The 20,012-nt window shown below is 40.2% G+C and overlaps 1 protein-coding gene across 9 annotated transcripts in view; it reads left to right on the top strand.

The window, feature by feature from the left end:
• LOC114426019 (partitioning defective 3 homolog B-like) overlaps positions 1-20,012 on the top strand; it is a 173,735-nt gene that overhangs the window by 58,451 nt on the left and 95,272 nt on the right. For 8 of the 9 annotated variants that reach the window (XM_028393122.1, XM_028393121.1, XM_028393120.1 and 5 more), the window contains 7 exons: positions 230-482; positions 1,308-1,416; positions 2,290-2,429; positions 2,509-2,637; positions 13,956-14,147; positions 14,807-14,965; positions 17,773-17,917. In XM_028393122.1, coding sequence (XP_028248923.1) covers positions 230-482; positions 1,308-1,416; positions 2,290-2,429; positions 2,509-2,637; positions 13,956-14,147; positions 14,807-14,965; positions 17,773-17,917 — 1,127 coding nt within the window. The remainder of the gene's footprint in view (positions 1-229; positions 483-1,307; positions 1,417-2,289; positions 2,430-2,508; positions 2,638-13,955; positions 14,148-14,806; positions 14,966-17,772; positions 17,918-20,012) is intronic. The other variant, XM_028393119.1, reaches the window with a different exon arrangement.

Raw genomic sequence — 20,012 nt, 5'->3', positions numbered from 1 at the left:
AGAGTCTTGTTATAATGGTTTTGATGTGTTCATGTCATGTTTTAATAAACATCAATTAATACTTATTAATTCATTTTTAATAATGATTAGGAAGCATAAATGTATTATATAAATGTTATTTGTCTTGTAGCTGTATAATAAGATTGTCATACTGTGTATGAGTAATTACATGGTTAACATTTTCTCACCTCCGTACCTCTTTCTTTCCCCTCTACCCATTACCTTCCAGAGCTCAGGACGTGTTTCGCCAGGCGATGCGTTCCCCCGTTGTCCGCCTAGAAGTCGTTCCCTCCTCCAATAGGGAACGCTATGAGAAGAGCCTGATTGGTCAGCTGTTTGGCAACAGCACCGGTCCAAACAGCAGCCCCCGAATCACCAAGACCAAAGAGCCACCTCCACCTGTCAAAGCCAAACCTGTGTTTAAGCCCTCGGAGAATCAAACCACACGCCTGGCTGAGGAAGCTGCCACTCTGGAAGCTGTGGTGAGTCTAATCTGTTCTGCACATATCTGTTTTTGTAATCTCACTGCCACAATATTGTTTGAGCGAATATGAAAACTGAGACATAAAGTCTGTTGCATTAATTAGCAACAACAATGAACTCTCTGAGTTCAAGTTTCTGTTTTCCTTTAGTGCTCTTTGTCAAAGCTAAATAACTACTGGCTGCAACTTTTATAGAGAGCATATAACCTTCCAATAACTTGATCAGGGGAATATAAAACAGAAGGTATCAGATTCCATTATTTTAGGTTTTTGTGCCAAAATATCTCCCATGGCCTTTACTCTGAGTCTTTCCAGCACATACTGTTTTTTCTTTTAATATCTTTGAGGATAACTGAGGATATGCTCTGTAGAAGCAACATCAGTCCCACATTTTATTTTTCTTTGACTAGAACTGATGTCTTCTAAAATTAAAACACCTCGTCAACATCGCCATGGTGACATGGCAGAGATTTGATAAACAGCTGCTGCAGAGGCCACAGTTACTTAGCAACAGGCAATTATCTTATTGTATTAAAAAGTATTTTTTATTCAGAAAGGTAGGTGTGAACTGTATGTGTGTGTGTTTCTGTTGGTTCTCTAAAAACAAATACATACCATCCCATGTTTTGGCACATGGATAGTTTAAAAGTGATCCTTTTTTATATATATTAATCTTTCGATTTATGGGTATGGGTGTGGGTATATAGAATAATACATATCACACTTTGTATTACTAAATCAGTGCAAATGACATTTTCTCAAGTAGTCACACTATTTAATGTAGTTGAATTTGTTAAAAAAAATACTTGTATGCCCTCCAAACAGATCTCAAAGGGGAGGAGTGAGAGTCCCCACGGTAAAAAAAGCCCCGCCCTCTCCAACCTGGTGGCCAATAAGAAGGGAGGAAGAAGACTCAGGATCGACTTGACCAAAGGTGGGGATCACCTGGCTACAGAACAGAGTCACACTCACATTTATTCAATTTGTTAAACTCAAATTGCATATAGAATCTCAAAAATATTGCCTTATTAACCCTTTGTGTTTCCTGCCATTTCCTGATCCTTAGAGATGGCTTTTTGCCCTGCTAATTTCTGCAAAGCTTCCTTTCCCAGTTCCCTGGCTGAGTCTCCTTCCTCTCACCCTTCCTCTCTCCATCTTCCTGATTCCCTCTCTTCAGGGTCTATTAAGTCTTTATTGATCTGTTCATTTCTGCTGATATGAATTCATACTGGACCAAACTGCTGACTTGGCGCCGCTAAAGAGACCAGACTTAATGAGGTCTATAAAACACACAACCGGTCGCTCTGTCTGCGTATGGCCTTTTTGTGCACGCATGCATGCTTGTCACTGCCTTCGTGCACGTTTGTGTGTGTGTGTGTGTGCACGGGGGTCCCACTGATTAGCGTTTTAATCTTCATCGCCCTTCTTTCCCAAACATCCATTCTCAGTTTCCACTGTGTTGCACACATTCCTTTTTTTCCTCGTCTTCTTTTATGTTCCTGCTCCATGGCCCACACCTGAACCCTTTTTTAAAGCCTTCACACCTGCCGCAGCTATAGCTAAAGGGTTTAAAGTGACACACACACTCACAATCTCCTCAGGCTTTAAATCTCACACTTATAGTATGTAGTCAGGAGCTGAGTCAACAACAGTTTTCAGTTTTCAGGAATAGTTTAGGGTGTGTGAGACAAATATAGCGGCAGGGAGTAAACAGCTATATATATGGGATATTTGGATGTTGAGAAAGGCCTAGAGTCTCACTGCATATTGTGTTGCACCTCTGTGTTCACTTTGTGTGTGTGTACAGGTTTAGAAGGTCTTGGATTTACTGTGGTAACCAGAGACTCCTCAGTGCATGGACCTGGTCCTATTCTAGTCAAAAATATTCTGCCACGCGGAGCTGCTGTTAAAGATGGACGCTTGCAGTCTGGAGACAGAATACTAGAGGTAAAGAAAAGCTGTTTTCAAATGTACGATTTAATGTGTTGGAGATGAGAAATAACATTGTTATTTTGTGTGTGTATAGGTGAATGGTGTGGATATCACTGGCGTGGGTCAGGAGGAGTTGGTGTGCATGCTACGCAGCACCCGGCAGGGAGAGAGTGTGTGTCTCGTGGTCCTACGGCAGGAAGACATGTTCCTGCCCAGAGAGATGGTAAGAACCAGTCACAATGTGATAGCAGTTGCTGAAACAAGATACCCTTTGTTTTAGAGGGTCATTAGTTTAAATTCAAATTTTGACTCCCTCTAATTTTGCAGTTTTTGGCCCAATCAACAATGTTTCCTGGATGATGCACAACTCAGCAGCTCCTTTTTGTGTAAACATTAACCCCAACATGTCAGTTAGGGTTTATTTTTACTGAATAACAGAAGATTATGTCCACTTATATACTGATTTTCTACTTCAGAGTGTTCTTTAAAACTTTTAAAAAAGTTTGAATCACATGTAACACTTTACACTACATAAATAATATAATGTTTTTGTGCCGGTCTTCCCTTAACTCATTGTTCACGCTGAATTTCACCATTGTTTTTTATTAATAAACTCCTCTTTAATTCACCCTGCTTCTATTTTTCCATGCTTTCTTTTCTGACTCTGCCTGATCACCCATTGTGCATGCTACGATGACTATCCTATTATTATTTTCTGACTGCGTCTCAGTATGTTTGCTCTTCAGCACGTTAACCAATTTTCAGAATGATACTATTGAAATAATAGCTTCTTTTTGTATTAGTTTTAGCTCCTTTTTTTCTTCTGTGGTAATGTCTAACGTCATCTATCATCTCTTCTGTCACAGCTGGGGATGACTGTCTTTCAACATCTTTTAGGTCTCACTTTATTATTGTACACACAGCAACACTGGCACAAAAAAAATACTTTCTTAAAGTATAATACTTATAATATAACAAGACCACCATTGCTCTTGTCTCCTGTCTACCCAGCAGTTGTGTCTTTTTGGTTCATTTTCCAACCTCTCACTTATATCATCTTCTCCTTTTATGTTACTTCTTTCCCCTTTGTGTCTCTTTCCTCTCCTATCGACTGATGTTTCCTCAACGGCTGCCAGGAAGTTCCACTTTACAGACATGTGCATGCGACCCTGAGCCCCATAGGAAATTCTGTTTCTGCAGACAGGAAAAGAAGCAACGTGTGCATGTGTTAACATTTAGGATCATTTCTGAGTTTTTTATCTTGTCCAGAGTTACACTGTGTACGCATGTCTGAACTCTGTGGCAGTCTCTTCTGTACAAGGGCCAAGGATACCTTTTAGAGTTATAAAGCTGAAGAACTACACTTGTCATCCTGTTATGTGTCAACTTGAAACCTTTGTACTGCCACCATGATATTATACAGCAAATTATACCAGAAAGCTCCCATGCAAGGCAATTCTAGAAAGAGATTGTAATGTTCCACAGGTCACATATTGATGTGTGCCTTTCAAGAGTGTTCAGCATTGGTCTGTTGCCTGTAGTTTAGTTCATTTTGCCCAGGTGTAGTTGAACACTGGAAATGGTTGGAGAGCGATGTGACATGCAGGCTGGAGTCTGGCCTGAGCTGCTGCTGTTTTAATAGTCATAATGGACATAATGAATAGAATAAAAGCACAGAATCTGGTTGGATTTGAGTGCCATAAGTTACCATGGTTACCAGATGATTTGCATATAGCCCATGTCACTAATCTAACAATCTCTTTCCACACAGTTTATACTTCTCAAATGGAAATTGTGTTGACTGGCTTTTGAAATCACAGTTATGTGGTTGGTTAGAGTGAAAATTTGGGGAAAAAAAAAATAAATTATGATTTGGGTTAGTTGCACAATATTTTGCAGCTCTACTCAGAGAGTTGAACTTTGGCCATCTGAACATTCAGCTTGAGCACATTGGTACCGGACAAAAATAACACTGATCCGGGCAGGAAACTGAACTCCCTCTGGTTCTGTGTTTTTCCTACTCACGCTTATTTAAAAAACAGCATTGTCCTTCGACATAGAAAACTACACACCACAATGTCTCCCATAGGTAAAGTATTGTTGTTTCCGTCTACTTGGAGGAAGGCTGAAACTACACCTTGATTCAAGGACACCGCTTGTGTTTGTGTGTGTCCTGGATATGTAGTATAAATTTATGTATATCAAATACATATTCTTCTTCGGTGCTTAGGCCTACTTTTCAGGCTAGTATTTAATTTGTTAGTTTATTGGTGAAAAATCAGAAAGCCCAATTAGCTGTAAGTGAGGGGTAGGTGAACACGGATCATTGATGGATTGGGTCAATCCATACAGTCTAGTGTGAGAACTAATTAAATGTCCCCCTTGTTTGGTGAATATAGAAAATTATACAGAATACTAAATGAAAAAACAGACACATTCACTCCACCATCAATCCAAACTGTGCTACTTTTACCTTTGCTTGGGTAGATTTGATGTGTGAGTGCAGACTTGTATGTACATTACTTCAACTGACAGACTTTCTTCTGTCTGTTATAAAGCGTCTCTATCTCCTGCCCTCAACCCTCTCTTCCTGACAGACAGCCCGCCCCAATAGAATTCACCTCTGTCTAATTAACAGCTGGGGGTGTTTATACAGCAGTCACAACACTTCTGAAGAACAAAATCAGTTGCAGTTCTGCACAGTAGAGCAGTGAACACACTCCTTAGTTGTAACTGAAATGTGTTATGTTGTACTACAGCATGTGTAGAAATGATGGAGGGATGTGTGTACAGTGGCAATCAACATGGTCACTGGTGAAGGTTTTAACTACACTACAGTACTAGGACTACTAGTACTTTTTAAATGTAGATCTATGGCATATGGGCTATAGGCATGTGTTGCAAAGGTGTCGAGGATCGAGACTGTGAAGGTAAAGGGAAAATTGGGAGGTTAGAAATGACCATGACATGTTTGTCACCATTTATGCAGGATAAAGGATTTTGTGTTCTAGTGAGGTTTAAAAACAGCAAGTACATTTTTACCTCTAGATCAAGCAAAAGTATTAGCACACCTCAACAGCTGGCAGGTTTTTCAGGAGTGTAGTTCTACATACACAGCTTTCAGACAAACTTACCCAGACTATATACAAAGTCTATTAACTTTTTCCTTATTTATTTCATAATCACACCACTTGAAGCAGCATTGTGGTCCCAGCAAAATGAGCCTTAGTTGTGGTGATGTGGTGCCGTTAGTTAACTCTAGGAAACACTAGGAAAACAACTGTCCTCACCATGGTAACTAAGAAAATGGCATAGCTTATACTGTAAAGCAGCTTTTTGTGAGGGCTCTACCTAACCTAACGGACCGTGAAAATGAATGTAAAGTGAAAAAGGAGACCAGGGTCAGACAAAACCTCAGGCGAATGTGTGAAGATTAGTTTGTGGTGCCAGCCGGTCCTCTTTCTCTGTCTTTTGACTACCATGGCTAAACTACTATGTTGTTTTGGCAATTGTCAGCAATTGACTTGTTGGTTGCTTTTACATGAGGACATTGTGTTAAGATGATAACAATGATTACAGAGGTCTCAATAAGCTAAGATAGCCTTTGACCTTTACTTTGTTTTAGTGTTACTGTGTAATGCAAACTGTGCGTTATAGAAGTTTAGTAGGAAGCAATCGTGATGTCAACATTTTTATTGACATCGTTTTATACAAATCACCACATACAGTTTTTATCCCATATTCTGACAGACTCGAATGAGTGATACATCAGATGTTTCTTCTTTGTTTTATGCCAGTTTGTTTGTGTTTATGGAGAGGAAACAGAAGAAGGATGGTGATGAAATGATGGAAGGATCTTGTCTAACTTCTCCTCCCCCTCTTCCGTTGTCTCATTTTAACCCACCATCTGGTGTTGTCTCCTAATGTGTGTGCTGAGTGTAGAACAAAGACATTACACCACCTCTACATGCACACACACACACACTTTCTCAAAGTCACTTTTCTGTGACATACAATCATATTCATACCCATTCCGCAACATAGCAAGTGTATATCCTGCTGCGTTGGCTTGCTCTTAAGCCATTTCGTGTGCACATACACACACAATCACTCACACACAACATGAAACATTTTTTTTTTCTATAATTTTCTTCGCACACGAACAAGCATACGCCTGCTGAGTTGGCTACTGTCTTGAAACTAATGTTTGAGACAAAGATGCTCTTTTCTTCTTCCAGATATTTCACACCTCCCCCCATTCCTCACCCCTCCTCCCCCTCTTTTGTTCTTCCATACAGTTCATTTTATTTCTTACATCACTGACAACTCACTTGTTCACCCGTTTCTTATTTGCCGCTCTGCTAAGGGGTTCTAAAGAGTCAAGGAAACAAAGTCAAATTAGAATTCTGGTATATATATATATATATATATATATATATATATATATATATAAAATATATATATCAAAAGCATTTAATTAAGTAAGCACATAATTCAGAATCAGAAATACTTTATTGATCCCAGGGGGAAAATTGCTTGCATTCCAGGTGCTAAATATAAAATAATGTAAAATCGTATGACTAGAATAAAAATAAAAAACCTAAATAAAATTCTAAACAATAATAAACATTCAAGTTATATCCTGACAAGTCAAAAACTGATAGTCATATTTAATACAATCCTGTAATTAAAGCAGCATATACTGTATAAGAAATCTATGTAATTCATATATCATTTGAAAAGTTTACAAACTCTTTAAAATTGTCTGACACCCCCCCCACCCAAAGAAAAACAACAAAAAAACAGCAAACAAAAACAAACAATAGCAGGTTTCATTAGAGAATGCAATCAAACAAATAAGAGATAAATCAGGAATTAACACTATCACTAGAAAGATGTCATTGTCTCCATATATGGGTCTTAAAATTTAATCTGCTGGCATATGTTGACACTGACTTATGTCCACAGTGTCCCTGGTGGACGCTTAAAAAATGTCATTATGTCTGTAAAGGGGACACGCATGTTTGCATTGTGGAGGTTTTGAGCCTCAGAAATCAGCCATAGCTGCTGTCTGCTAGCATCAATGAGCTGCACTAGCATCCCCTCAACGCTGCATTTTAAATACCTTAACTTAAATGTACTTTAAGAAAGGTGTAATGACCTCTGCAATTATGTGGGGAAAATGTGAGTAAATAGCAATAAATCGATATATCCAATATAATATTGGAATGTCAGATATTGTGCATCCCTTTATAAATATTGCACTTGGTCATTAATTTATTTTGAGAAAAAAAAAGATCCATATATAATATTATGGCACAGCTGTGAAGTAGATATCAATATAAACCATTCACAAACACACTTTGGCTGATAATATGCAGGACTGAATGAAGGGTTTAAATGTGATTCCGTCAGGCTTATTATGTAGCTCTTCTTTTGGCATCTTCTCTCTGAGCTGCGAGATGTTCTTCTGTCTGTTCTTTTCCTGCTTTTTAGTGCCAGATGCTCCTCACACACACACACACTCCCACTGACATATTAAATCAGTTAGTAGCCGGTGACAGAGCACATTCAAAACAAAACAACTTTATTGATCAGTTTCTTCTTTCTGATAATCCCTCATCCATCACTGCTGCACCCATTGTGTGTGTGTGTGTCTTTCTGTGTTATATCACAGATATCTTCACCAATGTGACCTCACTGAGTCACTACAGTAGATCCCCCATCTGTTACATCCTCAGAGACCTGTGTGTGCACACACACACACACAGACACACACAAACTCCTTGGCAGCTTGGTGTCTCTGCAGGAGCTGCCATCATCCCAGTGGAGAGCAGCCGAGAAGGGTATCACGTCTCTCTTGTCGTTCTCTCTGGCTCTCCGTCTCATCTCACATCTCTCTGCTGTTTATTGAAGGTTTATCAGCTCCTTCATCATCTTATCACCCAGCGTCACTGCTGCGACTTTAAACCCTCAGCGCAACGGTGCCACACACTCTATTTAACGTGTGTGTCAATGGTGGGTTTGAGCCACTGGGGATCAACAGGGTATTGTAAGACATGGCTCTAACTCTTACCAACTAATCCCTGCTTTGTCGAGCAACTACTTTGTTTGGAGATATATTGATTTGAAAAAATATGACAATATTTACCTTGCTTGCGTGTTTACTGAACAGCACAGTGGCTAGTAACAATTTATGTTCTCCCCTGTCTGTGTGCATCTTCTAATTCCACTTCCAGAATGTGGACTTTGTCTGTGTACTAGTCCTGTGTCAGCTCAGCTCATTAAAACACTTTAAGGTGAAGGGAATACCTTTGGTTGTCTTATTACAGTAGCACCTGCTCTGAGGTGTGATACAGCAGAGAGAAGTCAGCAGTCAGTCCTTGAAGTTAGTTAATTGGAACGAAAGAAAATGTCTTACCCTTAGGCCTTTCCGTCTTCATTTGCACAGCCGGGCGTTGGCCACTATAGTTGATCGCAGCCACTCTAGTTAATGCCACATGCAATAGTGTCCCCTTGCTCTTCTCTGCTAAAAATACACACTGAGTCTATTTTGGCATCCAGCCGGGGCCGAACAGTGTCAGTCTGCACACTGCAGATCAAGCTGGCAGGAAGTCAAACACAAAAAAGACATAGAGAATCTGGACAATTTTCAAAATAAAACACTATCTATCTGACTTGTACATCACATTACAGCATGGACATTAAACCATTACTGGTGGAGGGAGATTCCAGAAAAATCCTCCAAAGGCATGAGGAGAGGTTTTGACAGTGGAAAACCACAAGGCACAGATAGACAAAGAAGCCTCTTGATGTTTTATTGAAGAAACAGATTACCGTGTAATCAAATTCAGATGGCTGGACAACTGGGTCAGAACATGTCCAAAATGGCAGGTGTTAGGGAGTGTTAGAGTTATGCAGTAGTCCAATGAAGTGAAATCCCCAATTACATCCTACAACATGGTAAAAAAACGGTCCAGTAATATTAGAAAACAAGTGTTTTACATGTACGACAATGTAGACTAATCATGGGCGTAGTGTCACATGCCCTTCTATTGTCACCCACGGCCTTTATTCTTATTTTAGTCTCACATTATGTGTAACAGATTCTGTCTTATGTTTCAATGCCTGAACGATCCCTGACTTTGCCAAGAAGCAATTGGTTGTGGGGATCTTTGGCACGTGAACAGAAGGCTGCTTGGCCCGCACTCTCAACCTGTACGAAAATGTGACGACCCGTGACCACTTGTAACCTTGGAGAACGAACCCTGTGCCCCTGACACCTGCTGTGGGTTTCACAGGACCTTACCCTGCACGGGTGCAGACCTTTAATCTACAGTTCTAGAAGAGACTGCATACTGGCAGCATTAACACTGCAGCTACTGAACTACAAAGGACTGCAGATGTATACTGACATTTTATCTGTGTGTCCTGTACAGTAGAGGTTTCATAGAGGTCAGCCAAAGAAAGCTCCTTCCATCCCCTAGATACAGATCCTAGCCACCCATAGAGCAGTCCCCACAGACATGTTATCACTACTGCTTCCTCTATTTGTGCGACTCCCCATCTTCTTTGACTTCAAAGTCATTGTTACACCCTACCGCTGCCTTTACTGAGACCAGAAGGGGGTTAGACTACAGGGTCCAACCTACATGGTCAGTGCTGGTACAGTTGTTTTTATAATTTAGAGGGATGTCATTTTTGGTCCCTGGGAGTACTTATCTCAGCCATTTGTGTGTATGTGTGTGTGTGTGGGTTACACCGGCATGTTAACGCACAGCAGTGGCTACTGTTATTTGGCCTTGTAAAATGGATCCTCAGGCAGTCATTTCTAAAGTGCGAGGCTTTCCACACATGCACGCTCTCAGCATGACTGATGGAAGGGCAACTGTCAGCTGCTATTATTAGAAGAAAAGCGGATGCCTTCACACACAAATTCACTTATAACAGTTTTTTTTCTTTTCCATGAGACTCTAGTGTTCTTTAATGTATACACACACGGTCTTCAGATGTACATTTCTACCGTTGCCAGCCATTGCTACAGAAAGTAACCTAGGTGATTGTAAAAGCACTCTTGGGTTGCTGCAATGACCAGCTGATGGCAGTGGTCATGTAGGCATCTGTGATATAGCTAAGTATGAACCGACCGTGTTTGATTAAATATCCCTAAACTAACTTACAGCTTACTTTAAAGAAGGCTCCTAATAATATCATAATATCTCATGGAATATTTGTTCATCTCCTTCTCTCTGTGGCTCAAAGTCCATCTGTCTTAGAGAGCTGATGGAGGTGATGTCGTTGACTGTTATCGTTCATTTTCCACACAGAGTGTCTCTCCATCATTATCTCATGTTTTTCTGGCCCAGTTTAATAAAACACACACACACACACCAACGGAGCTGTCTTTCTAATAGCATGTCCTCTCGTTGATCCATCATTGTGGCAACTCATTTAAATGTTAAACGACCAGCATGAGGAGGAGGCTCATCTCTGCAGCTTATGTAGTGCACTGTGGCAAGCACCATTATGGAAACAGGCAGATAGAAGCAATCCACCAGTTATTGTTTTATCATCACACATAGAAATTACAAGCTGTGAGGCTGAAATAATAGATATTGTGCTTTGACAATTTGTCTATGGTGTTATGTTTTAAGTCAACTTTAAATAATGAAAAAGAGAGGCTGGTTAATGTTTGTTTTTCTATACTACTGAAGAGTAGTAGATTCTTTTTGGCTGTATAATCCTACAGATCAGTCAGATTTGACACCAGATCTGTCTTTTTTTTTTTTTTTCTCCTTGTGGTGTTTGTTTATCGAGTAAATAATCAAAGCTCTGAGGCTGCGCTTATTTGTTGTTTTACAGGAAAATTGAATTCATCACCTTGGAAAACAACTTTACATACATTTGCATATTTTTGTCAGATTCCATAAAACATCTCCAAACTCTGTGGGTGGTCCTGACCCCCAAGCTGAGAACTGCTGGTTCAAACTTTTCTACAATATAACACCAGCCGTCCTCTGCTCTCAATTCATTCTGGCATTACTTCTGTCCTCTGCTGAGCGTGAGAAAAAGAAATGATTAATAACAAAGAAGGGAGTTGAAGCAGATAAATAAACGTACATGTAGCGGTGGCACAAAAATACTGACAAGTTGCCAAATCATAAACATTACTTTGGACAGACATTTAGAGACTAATAAATCCTCATTGTAATTATGCACAGAAAGAAGCTAACATTTCTCTTCTGGGTGTTTTTCTTTTTTTGAAGTTCTTTCCAAGGTCGGAGAGCTTCCTATCAGGTCTGGACAGTCGGTCTGATGGGGGGAGTTTTTTTTTTTGAAGCAGGGAAAACAGTTTTCTGCAGAGTAGAGGACTTTGTGTCGGCTTAACGCCGTTAAACCTACAATCCCCGCAGACAAACAGTGTCTAAACCTGACTCTGCTGACCCACGCAAACACTCACACACACACGGACTGGATTCAAGCATGTACACAAACGTAGACTTCAGACACTCATCACTAATGCAAAAATGTAGCAACCTAAGTTGTGATGCTTAAAACAATACTCCTAGATAGATGTAATGATAATAAACAATTTTAAAAATGACATGTTTGTGTAGCGGTACAGGCCTCAGTTTTCAGGGGTGGGGTTTTACACATAAATGGGAGGTGAAATGTTAATATTACAGCCTTTCTTTGGTAAAATTAGTATAGAAGAAGCCACATTTGTATGTGGAAGCAAATGGCAATGGAGTAAGAGACAAGACAAGACTCCCTTTCCTCTCTGTAGCAGCTATATCTTCCTAAATTTCATCTGCTGTTTAGCAGCACACTTTGAATATTTTTCCATTATCATCTGGATAAAGGGAGCAAAGATTCAGTGTCAGAGTTGAAAAATTAAAATGAAAGTTATCTACTCATAAGTCAGTATTGATTAACGGCTGTGTGCCAAGAACACTGGGTAATTAATGGAAGGAGGATGGGGTCCTTCTCCTGCGCAGTTATAATTAATGAATCAGGTCCAAAATACAAAAACATGGGTCACAAATTATACTGTGGTGGCCAGCCCATGTCTGTGTGTGTGTGTGAAACACCGTCAGTCCAATACAGTCAGAATGAAGGCGAGTCATGTGATCACTGCATCAGCTGCAGCCTGCTGCCAGTGAGGCAACCATTCTTTATTCAGATCTACAGGTAAATCATGAACTAAGAAGATTGTCTATAATGCTGTTAGCATCACGTTATAATACATAAACTATAAAAAAAAAAAAATGGACTTGTGTTGTTTCGTTGGTGTTCTGAGTCTATCTTTACATCCCTATTAAGAACATGAGATTGCTGCAGGCTAAAATTTAACTCAGGGAGCAGCAGAGGCTAAAACATAATCCAAAATATCACAGAATGTATAAAACATATTGAATACATTTACTAAAAATAAATGTCTTATTGCACCGTTTTGCATTTTTCTACTGTGTTAGAAGAATGTGCTCTATTTGTGCACAGTAGATAGCCTTTACAGCCTGTATAGTCGACCCATGCGTGCACGCTGTCAACATTTTAGTTGTTGTTATATTGTTTTATTGACAAATTGTGCAGATGCAGGCAAAAAAAGCTCCTTTTTTACAGAGCTTGCCATCAAAGCACATGCTAACAACTGTGGTTGCTGTAGCTTGCTTTGCTTTTTTGCTGCTTTTGTACTACCTCATCAACAACAACATTTTTATCAATTTTGGCAAAATGAGTCACTTTTCCGGAAGAATTTTAAAGTTTTATTTTTTTTTCATTCAAGCAGTACGTCTGGATAATATTGTAGATATGTTACATTTACAGGTTTCACAAAGTTTTCTGAGTATTCTGTGATAAATACTGTTTACAGTTTATTTCAGATAATGTGGATATGGGTTTAATAGCTCTACTTCTCCCACTGAGCCATTGCTGGCTTCAAACACACACTTTCATCTTGCAGGATCTTTTTGCTTTCTTTGTTTATGATACCCCCCCCCCCCCCCTAACTCGGCTTCAAACTCAGTCATTACTGCCATACTTCTGTCTGATAATATGATGTTTTTCACGGCTCTATGATAGTCATTTGTATCCATACAGCCAGTCTTTGGTTCTTGTTTGTCTGTTTTTACAGTCTTCACTCTACATTCCTTCTGTTCTTCCTACTTTTGTCTCCCTGGCTCTGTGTTTGCCGTATTCTCCAATTACCTCTTTAAAATGCACAGGTCATTTTATTGATGTTGCAGTGCTGGGAGTAGAGAAAAGATGGGTATATAAAAGCAGACGGTCCAAATGGCTTTTTTTCCCCCATTTTCCTTTCCTCTCTGAGACCACAGTTTTTTTTTCAGAAATTTAGCTGAAAAGCACCCTGTGATGGTTTCTCTCAAATGGAAAAGCTTTTAGTTTAGCTTCTGGAGACTATTCAAGTCCAATAAGCTGACCTTTTGTGTACTTTTCCTCACCCTGTTTCCACCTCTCTCCCTCCTTCATCTGCGTCTCGCCCCTTTTTTTTTGCTTCATTACTCTTTCTCTTGCCTCCAGAAGGACGAGGTGCCCCATGTGCCAGGCCTGGTTTCGGAGAACGGGAAAGAACAACTCATGTTTGAGGTGGCCCTCAATGACACCGGCTCTGCGGGTCTTGGCATCAGCCTCAAAGGGAACAAGTCCAGAGAGACAGGAGAGGATCTCGGAATCTTCATCAAATCCATCATACACGGAGGAGCTGCATACAAGGTGACACGCTGTAACCAAATGAGCTTAAAATAAATGAAAGCAGTGCAAATGAAGACATTAATTTAAAGTTTATTAGCCTGAACTTGGAGCTCTGGTGATAATGAAATATTTGCCCTAATCACAGTCAGTTAGTGTCACACAAAAGACACATTTACCTCTTTAATTAAAGGATTAAAGCAGACCATCATGGAAAATAACACTTAGTGTCAGAACAAAACTTCGTCCAAGAGACGGTCTTCTGAGGACCACTTGAGCTGTCTCAGCCTCTCTGCTGCTGTGTGCTCGGTTAACCTTTGACCCCTTATTCACCGGGACACATGCACTTGACATGTCAGAGACAGCAGACAGACAGAAAGCACAATCACTCACCGGGTGCAGCTGTTAGTGTCTGAGCACAGGCGGATGAAATGGATAGAAAAGGGGTCTGCATTGTAAATAACACACCGGGGAAGCTGAGCAGACAGAACTGATGGCCGTCTCTGTGGATGAGTTGGAGTGGAGTCAGACGGTCCTCAGAGTGTGCGTGTCATGTGATTTAGTCTGGATTTTGCTGGTTTGACATGAACATGAAGGCTAAAAACAAAAGACAGAATGGAGCAGTTCATGTTTTTTATCATTTAAACAGATTACATTATGCACAAACATTACCTGTTTTACAGGACGGGCGTCTGCACATAAATGACCAGCTGGTAGCTGTTAACGGAGAGTCACTGCTGGGGTGCTCCAATCACGTGGCCATGGAGACCCTCCGCCGCTCCATGTCGCAGGAGGGAAACGTAAGAGGGACCATCCAGCTAGTGGTGCTGAGGGCTTTGAAGGTACACTCACGTTATCTGTTTGCCTATTGCTTCTGTGAAAAGCATAGAGATTTGATTTGAATAAAGGTGAGACACATGCTGCATTATGTGCATTGATATAGTATTAACTGTCAGAGAAAGTCTGAGAAAAGTCTGCATATATCTTCACTCTGTATCTCTTTTCTACTCTTTTGGCTCTCAACAAATAAAGCCTATTTTATTCTGTGGTCTGTTGCTTCTGCCTCTCTGAGCACATGACTTTCTAGCCTTCCAATCCATTCTTTGCATTCTTGACACTAGTCTCCCTGCTCTCGTTTCTTGCTCTTACTGGCAGCGGCAAAAAGAGCATTTACACTTCAGCTATTCATATTTTGTGAGTCTGTGTGTGTGTCTGTGTGCTTCTTTGTGTGTGTTTGTAAGTGAGTGTTCTTCACTGAGCTGCGTCTCTTTTCTTTATGAGTATAAAAAAAAAGATGCTTTTCATCTGGTCTGCTTTTCAGCTGATGCCTTTTACATGGCTCTGTAGTCTGTTTGTACAAACCCTCGCACGCACAAAGCTAGGTTTTTGGCTCAAGTGTGAAGGGCCCTTTGCATGACCTGCTGGAATACAGACATAAAACACACAGGACCTCTAAACCTACAGACACACACACACACACACACCAAGAAAGCCACAGACAAGAGCAAGGGTGACAGTATGTAGGTATTTAGAGTCATCCTCTGCCACTCATCAAAGATGGATCTATAGTGTGTCAAATTACTAGTTTTAGTCGGTGTCCTAAATAACTGGGAGCCTGGTGGATGTGTTTGCATGTAGCAGTGCTCTCGCAGGCTTGCAGGGCTCAGGGCATACCTCATCAATAGCTTGATGGTGAAAGCTGTTAGAGACATCAAATAGGTCCATCCACGCTTCCTTTTTGCTCTTAAGAGAAAATAGGGGAGTGGAAGATAAGAGACTGTACCTTAAAAGCCCGATTGGAGTTGTGTATTGATGCTTTTTAACATACAGAAGTGGACCACTCTATTTTCTTCCCCTCTGATCCCTTTTTTCTTCCTCTATATGTTCCCTTTCTCTCAGTTCTTCTTACGGTATTCATCACATGCCAGCTCTCTCAAGTCACTTCATCCAGCTGCTCCTTTCATTTAGGGAACGATCCACCCACTATCTATTGCTATGTACTGTGCGACATCCCATAGATCCGTTGGCTATAATCTTGGAAAAGATTGTGCAGCCAATGGAGGAGGTAGGACAAATCAAGTGTCAAACTCCTCTGTGGCCTCTGGGGGCTGGCTCCAAAAGTGCATTCCCATAGACCACCATGTTAAAATGTCTATGTTTTATGACAACTCTATGGGTGATGAATTCTTATGGAGCTAAAGGTTTTATAGTGCTGCTGATTGGAGCTGTGGAAAACCCTTAATATGGATCTTGTGGTTGATGAGAGAGAAATCATATTTTTTTTATCCTGTTTACATCACACAAATATTTTTTAAACATAATAATTTTTCAAATTATTAGTCTTCCTGTTCCAGACCACTGATTTCTTAGCTAAACACAAACAAGCTAATTAGAAATGAGCAGAACTAACAGTATGATGTTAATATGGGCTTGTGCCTTTCCTTAATCATTTGACACAAATGTTAAGTGTTTTCAAGCAGCACTCCTGCCATCAGTGAAAAGCATTTCCTTCTTTAGCATGCCAACACCCTGAAAAGAACTCTTCCCAAGTACAGCAAATGAGTAATGAGACCTCTGTAATTGACACGAGGCGATGCTTGAAGTGTGAGGCATGTGTGCGCAGCTAAATCAGGCAAGCTGCAATGTCGTTTGTATTTTTTTTATTTATTTTAAATGTTGCTTTCCAATTGTCAAAGTGGTCACTGGGTGATTTTGTGTCAGTGGAATTTAAAGAACAGCTGTTGTAGAGTAAGGATGTCCATGTTTGCTACAGTCTATAACAAATGTAAAAAAAGCATTTATCTTATGAGAGAAATCTGGTTGAACTATGGCACCTGCTAAACATGCTGGGATACCAGCAGGTCCCCCAGGATGTCTGACTCACTGAAAAATGATAGGTGTGCTGGGTTGGAATCAGGGACAGGCTAGGCGAGGGGCATCAGTGTACAGTATATGCTCGGTGTGAGGTCAAGAGATGGGTGACAAGGAGGATTTATTACACACACGCAGCACTGTGATGTCTTGAGTGGAGGGATTATCCAACACTGAGAGGCAAATACACAACAAAACCTGAAGTACACTGAAATCCTAAATGGCATGTATGCATGTTAATGACTATTACTCTTCTGCACACACACACACGGCAAATAGATGCAAATGGAATTCTAAAGAAATAATACATGCACAAAGAAGACACATCAGCATTGTTATCAGTGCTTTGTTTGACTATTACAGGACCTTGAGTGGGATCCCCTCGAGGGGAAAGGTGTCAGTATGACTGTTAGTGCCGCACACTCACATACAATAGACCAGTGAAGTGTTGCTGAAGATCCTCATAACCCTATGGGGCATGGGAACTGGGGTCCACTCTTTCACCTTGATCCCGCTCCCTCATCTTTTTAGAGTCTTCCTCTTTCAGTGTCTCTGAGTAGTCCACTAAAAAACACCGCCTTTCCCCCCCTCCTCTTGTCATGTGTTGCATGTTTCAGAATGATAAGAGTATAGGTACTTTCAAATTATAATTGAATAGTATTATAATATTATATATTAATATTACACTGTATTTGAAAAATAATGCCAGTTTAAGAGGAGGACCTAATAATTTAATGTGTCTGCTTCAAATGAGTTGTGTTTGTTTGATCTGTTTCAGGATCATCACGGGACGTCACCCAATCGCTCATTTGACAGCTCCTCAGGCCTCTCGGGACAGATGAGCCCGGTGAACGGTCAGATGGGATTAGTCAGTCACACCATGGACTCTATCCATACTACAAACAGTATCTATGCATCCAGTGGTGAGCATCACTATCCATTCAAACACCATGCTTTTGTTTCTGACATCTGGCAATGTCTTATTAGCATTTGTAGCTAAATTCAAGAGTTAACTGAGCAGTATTGAGCTGATACAAAGTTCTGCACTATTTTATGAAATTGTTCATAACTATGATACACAGACACACACACACACACACACACACAGACTCACTGGTTTCCATGTTACACTGACTAACCATACCAATGACTTGCCTTAAACTTTACCTTAAACAAAACTTGACACTGTAAGTGTAAGTGGAATGTTTTTTTAGGTACTTCTCATATTTTCACTAGGAAGGAAAGTACCTTAACTATAAAAATGTCCTTTCATCGTAAGCAGTGTAGGAACACACACTTCACAGCATAGATTTGCTGCACACACTATTTTTCCCAATAAAGCTCCTTAAATTTACAAAACATTGTTCTGTTTGATACTGACCTTGTTCCATCCCTCCTTCTATCTGAACCAGATGCTTTTATTTAGTTTTTTTACCCTTAAAGCAGCATCAAAGGTGGGCATATCATTTGCAGTAACTAAATAAGTTTAATAATCATGAAGCATGCAGAAAGATTAAACAAAGCTAAAAACAACCATAAACAAAAAAAAGACTTTGCCATGTAGAGTACAGACTTAATTAGAGAGTGTTCTGTCCCTGCTCTCTCTTTCATTTCCCTGCTTGTATTTTTTTCCTGTTGTTTCTCACGGTTGTTCTGTGTGTTTGTTATTGCAGGGTTCGGCCTGTGAGTTATTTTGGTGCTGTGTGCTTCATATCTTGCTTTCACACTAACTCCATTTCCCTCCACCGTATATTATCTGCCTGAACTTTGTGTGTGTGTGTTTGTGTCCTCTGTATTCGTTTTGCTCATGTTGGTAGGACACATTTTAGAGTTTAAGGTTAAGAGAGTGTAGGTTTAGGATTAGGATGGCGAATTGTAGCCGTATGTAGCATTATTTTCTGTGTGTGTGTGTGTTACCAAGCACTCTTCTCTGACTTGTGTTGCATGTTCTTGTTTGCCATAAAGTGTGTGTGTGTGTTTGTTCCTGAATGATATCTCTGCTTGTTTAGAAATGTGTTAATAGCCACATTGTGTGTGTGTGTGTGTTAGTTCAGGGGTTTTTTGGCCAGCATTAAACAGTTCTGTTCTGTGTGTTTACACTGAAACTGGCAAACAGCTCTGACCTTGAACACACTCCGCTGTTCAAATTCACCTCAGCCACAGTGTCATTTACATACACACATTAATGTGTGTTTGTATACAGTAAGCACATTTCCCAAGCTCTGGGAGTTGTTGCATGTGTGGTTATGTGTGTGTGTGTGCTCTTGCAGTGTTTTACCCTCCTAATGAACTATTTCAAACACTGAATCCATTTTACTCAGCATTGAGGTCCAAATTAAAATGAGGGTGTTTCTGTGGTTTTGCAGGGGAATAAATTCAGTGTAATGATTTCCTACATATGTATTTATGCAGATGTGTTAGTTTTTTTTTTTCTATTTGTCTCATATCCATCACTGCATCTTATTCCATCTTCCTATCTGTGCACTTTGCCTCTTTGTATTCTGTTTCTCTGGAGAGTTAAACTGAAATAAATAATGCAGTTTCTGATATTATGGAAGCATTTTGTCATCAAAGTATATGGAAACTGGATTTCTGATGGAGAACTTGAAATGTCCTAATGTAGGAATGACCCAACAGTATATGTTCAATGAAGAAGTTGACACAGTCCATGTTGGCAGCGTCACAGTCCGCCAAGACTCCAAAATACGGACAAAGAGGGGCAGCACGAGTGGAGTTGAGGAGGTCGGGTGATCATAGAAGCAGGAAACTAGCGCTGTGATACAGCAACCGCCTGTCACTTAAAGCGGTAATGCCCATAATTACCTGTCATTTTAAGTCAGAAAATAATTAAAACAAGAGTTATAAAACAAATTCACCCCCGGTACAATTGACACTAGAAGAGAACTTATCAGTTGAGACCAGAATGTTTTTTTTTGGACCAGGCTGTAAACATGTTCATTTCTGCTGTGAAGTCGGCCAGTTTAACATGGGAGTCTATGGGAAATGACTCGCTTCTGG

Source organism: Parambassis ranga, chromosome 21, assembly GCF_900634625.1.
Source record: "Parambassis ranga chromosome 21, fParRan2.1, whole genome shotgun sequence".
NCBI lineage: Eukaryota > Metazoa > Chordata > Actinopteri > Ambassidae > Parambassis > Parambassis ranga.
Note: the sequence above shows the minus strand (reverse complement) of the source record. Positions and strands in the feature narration are given on the sequence as shown.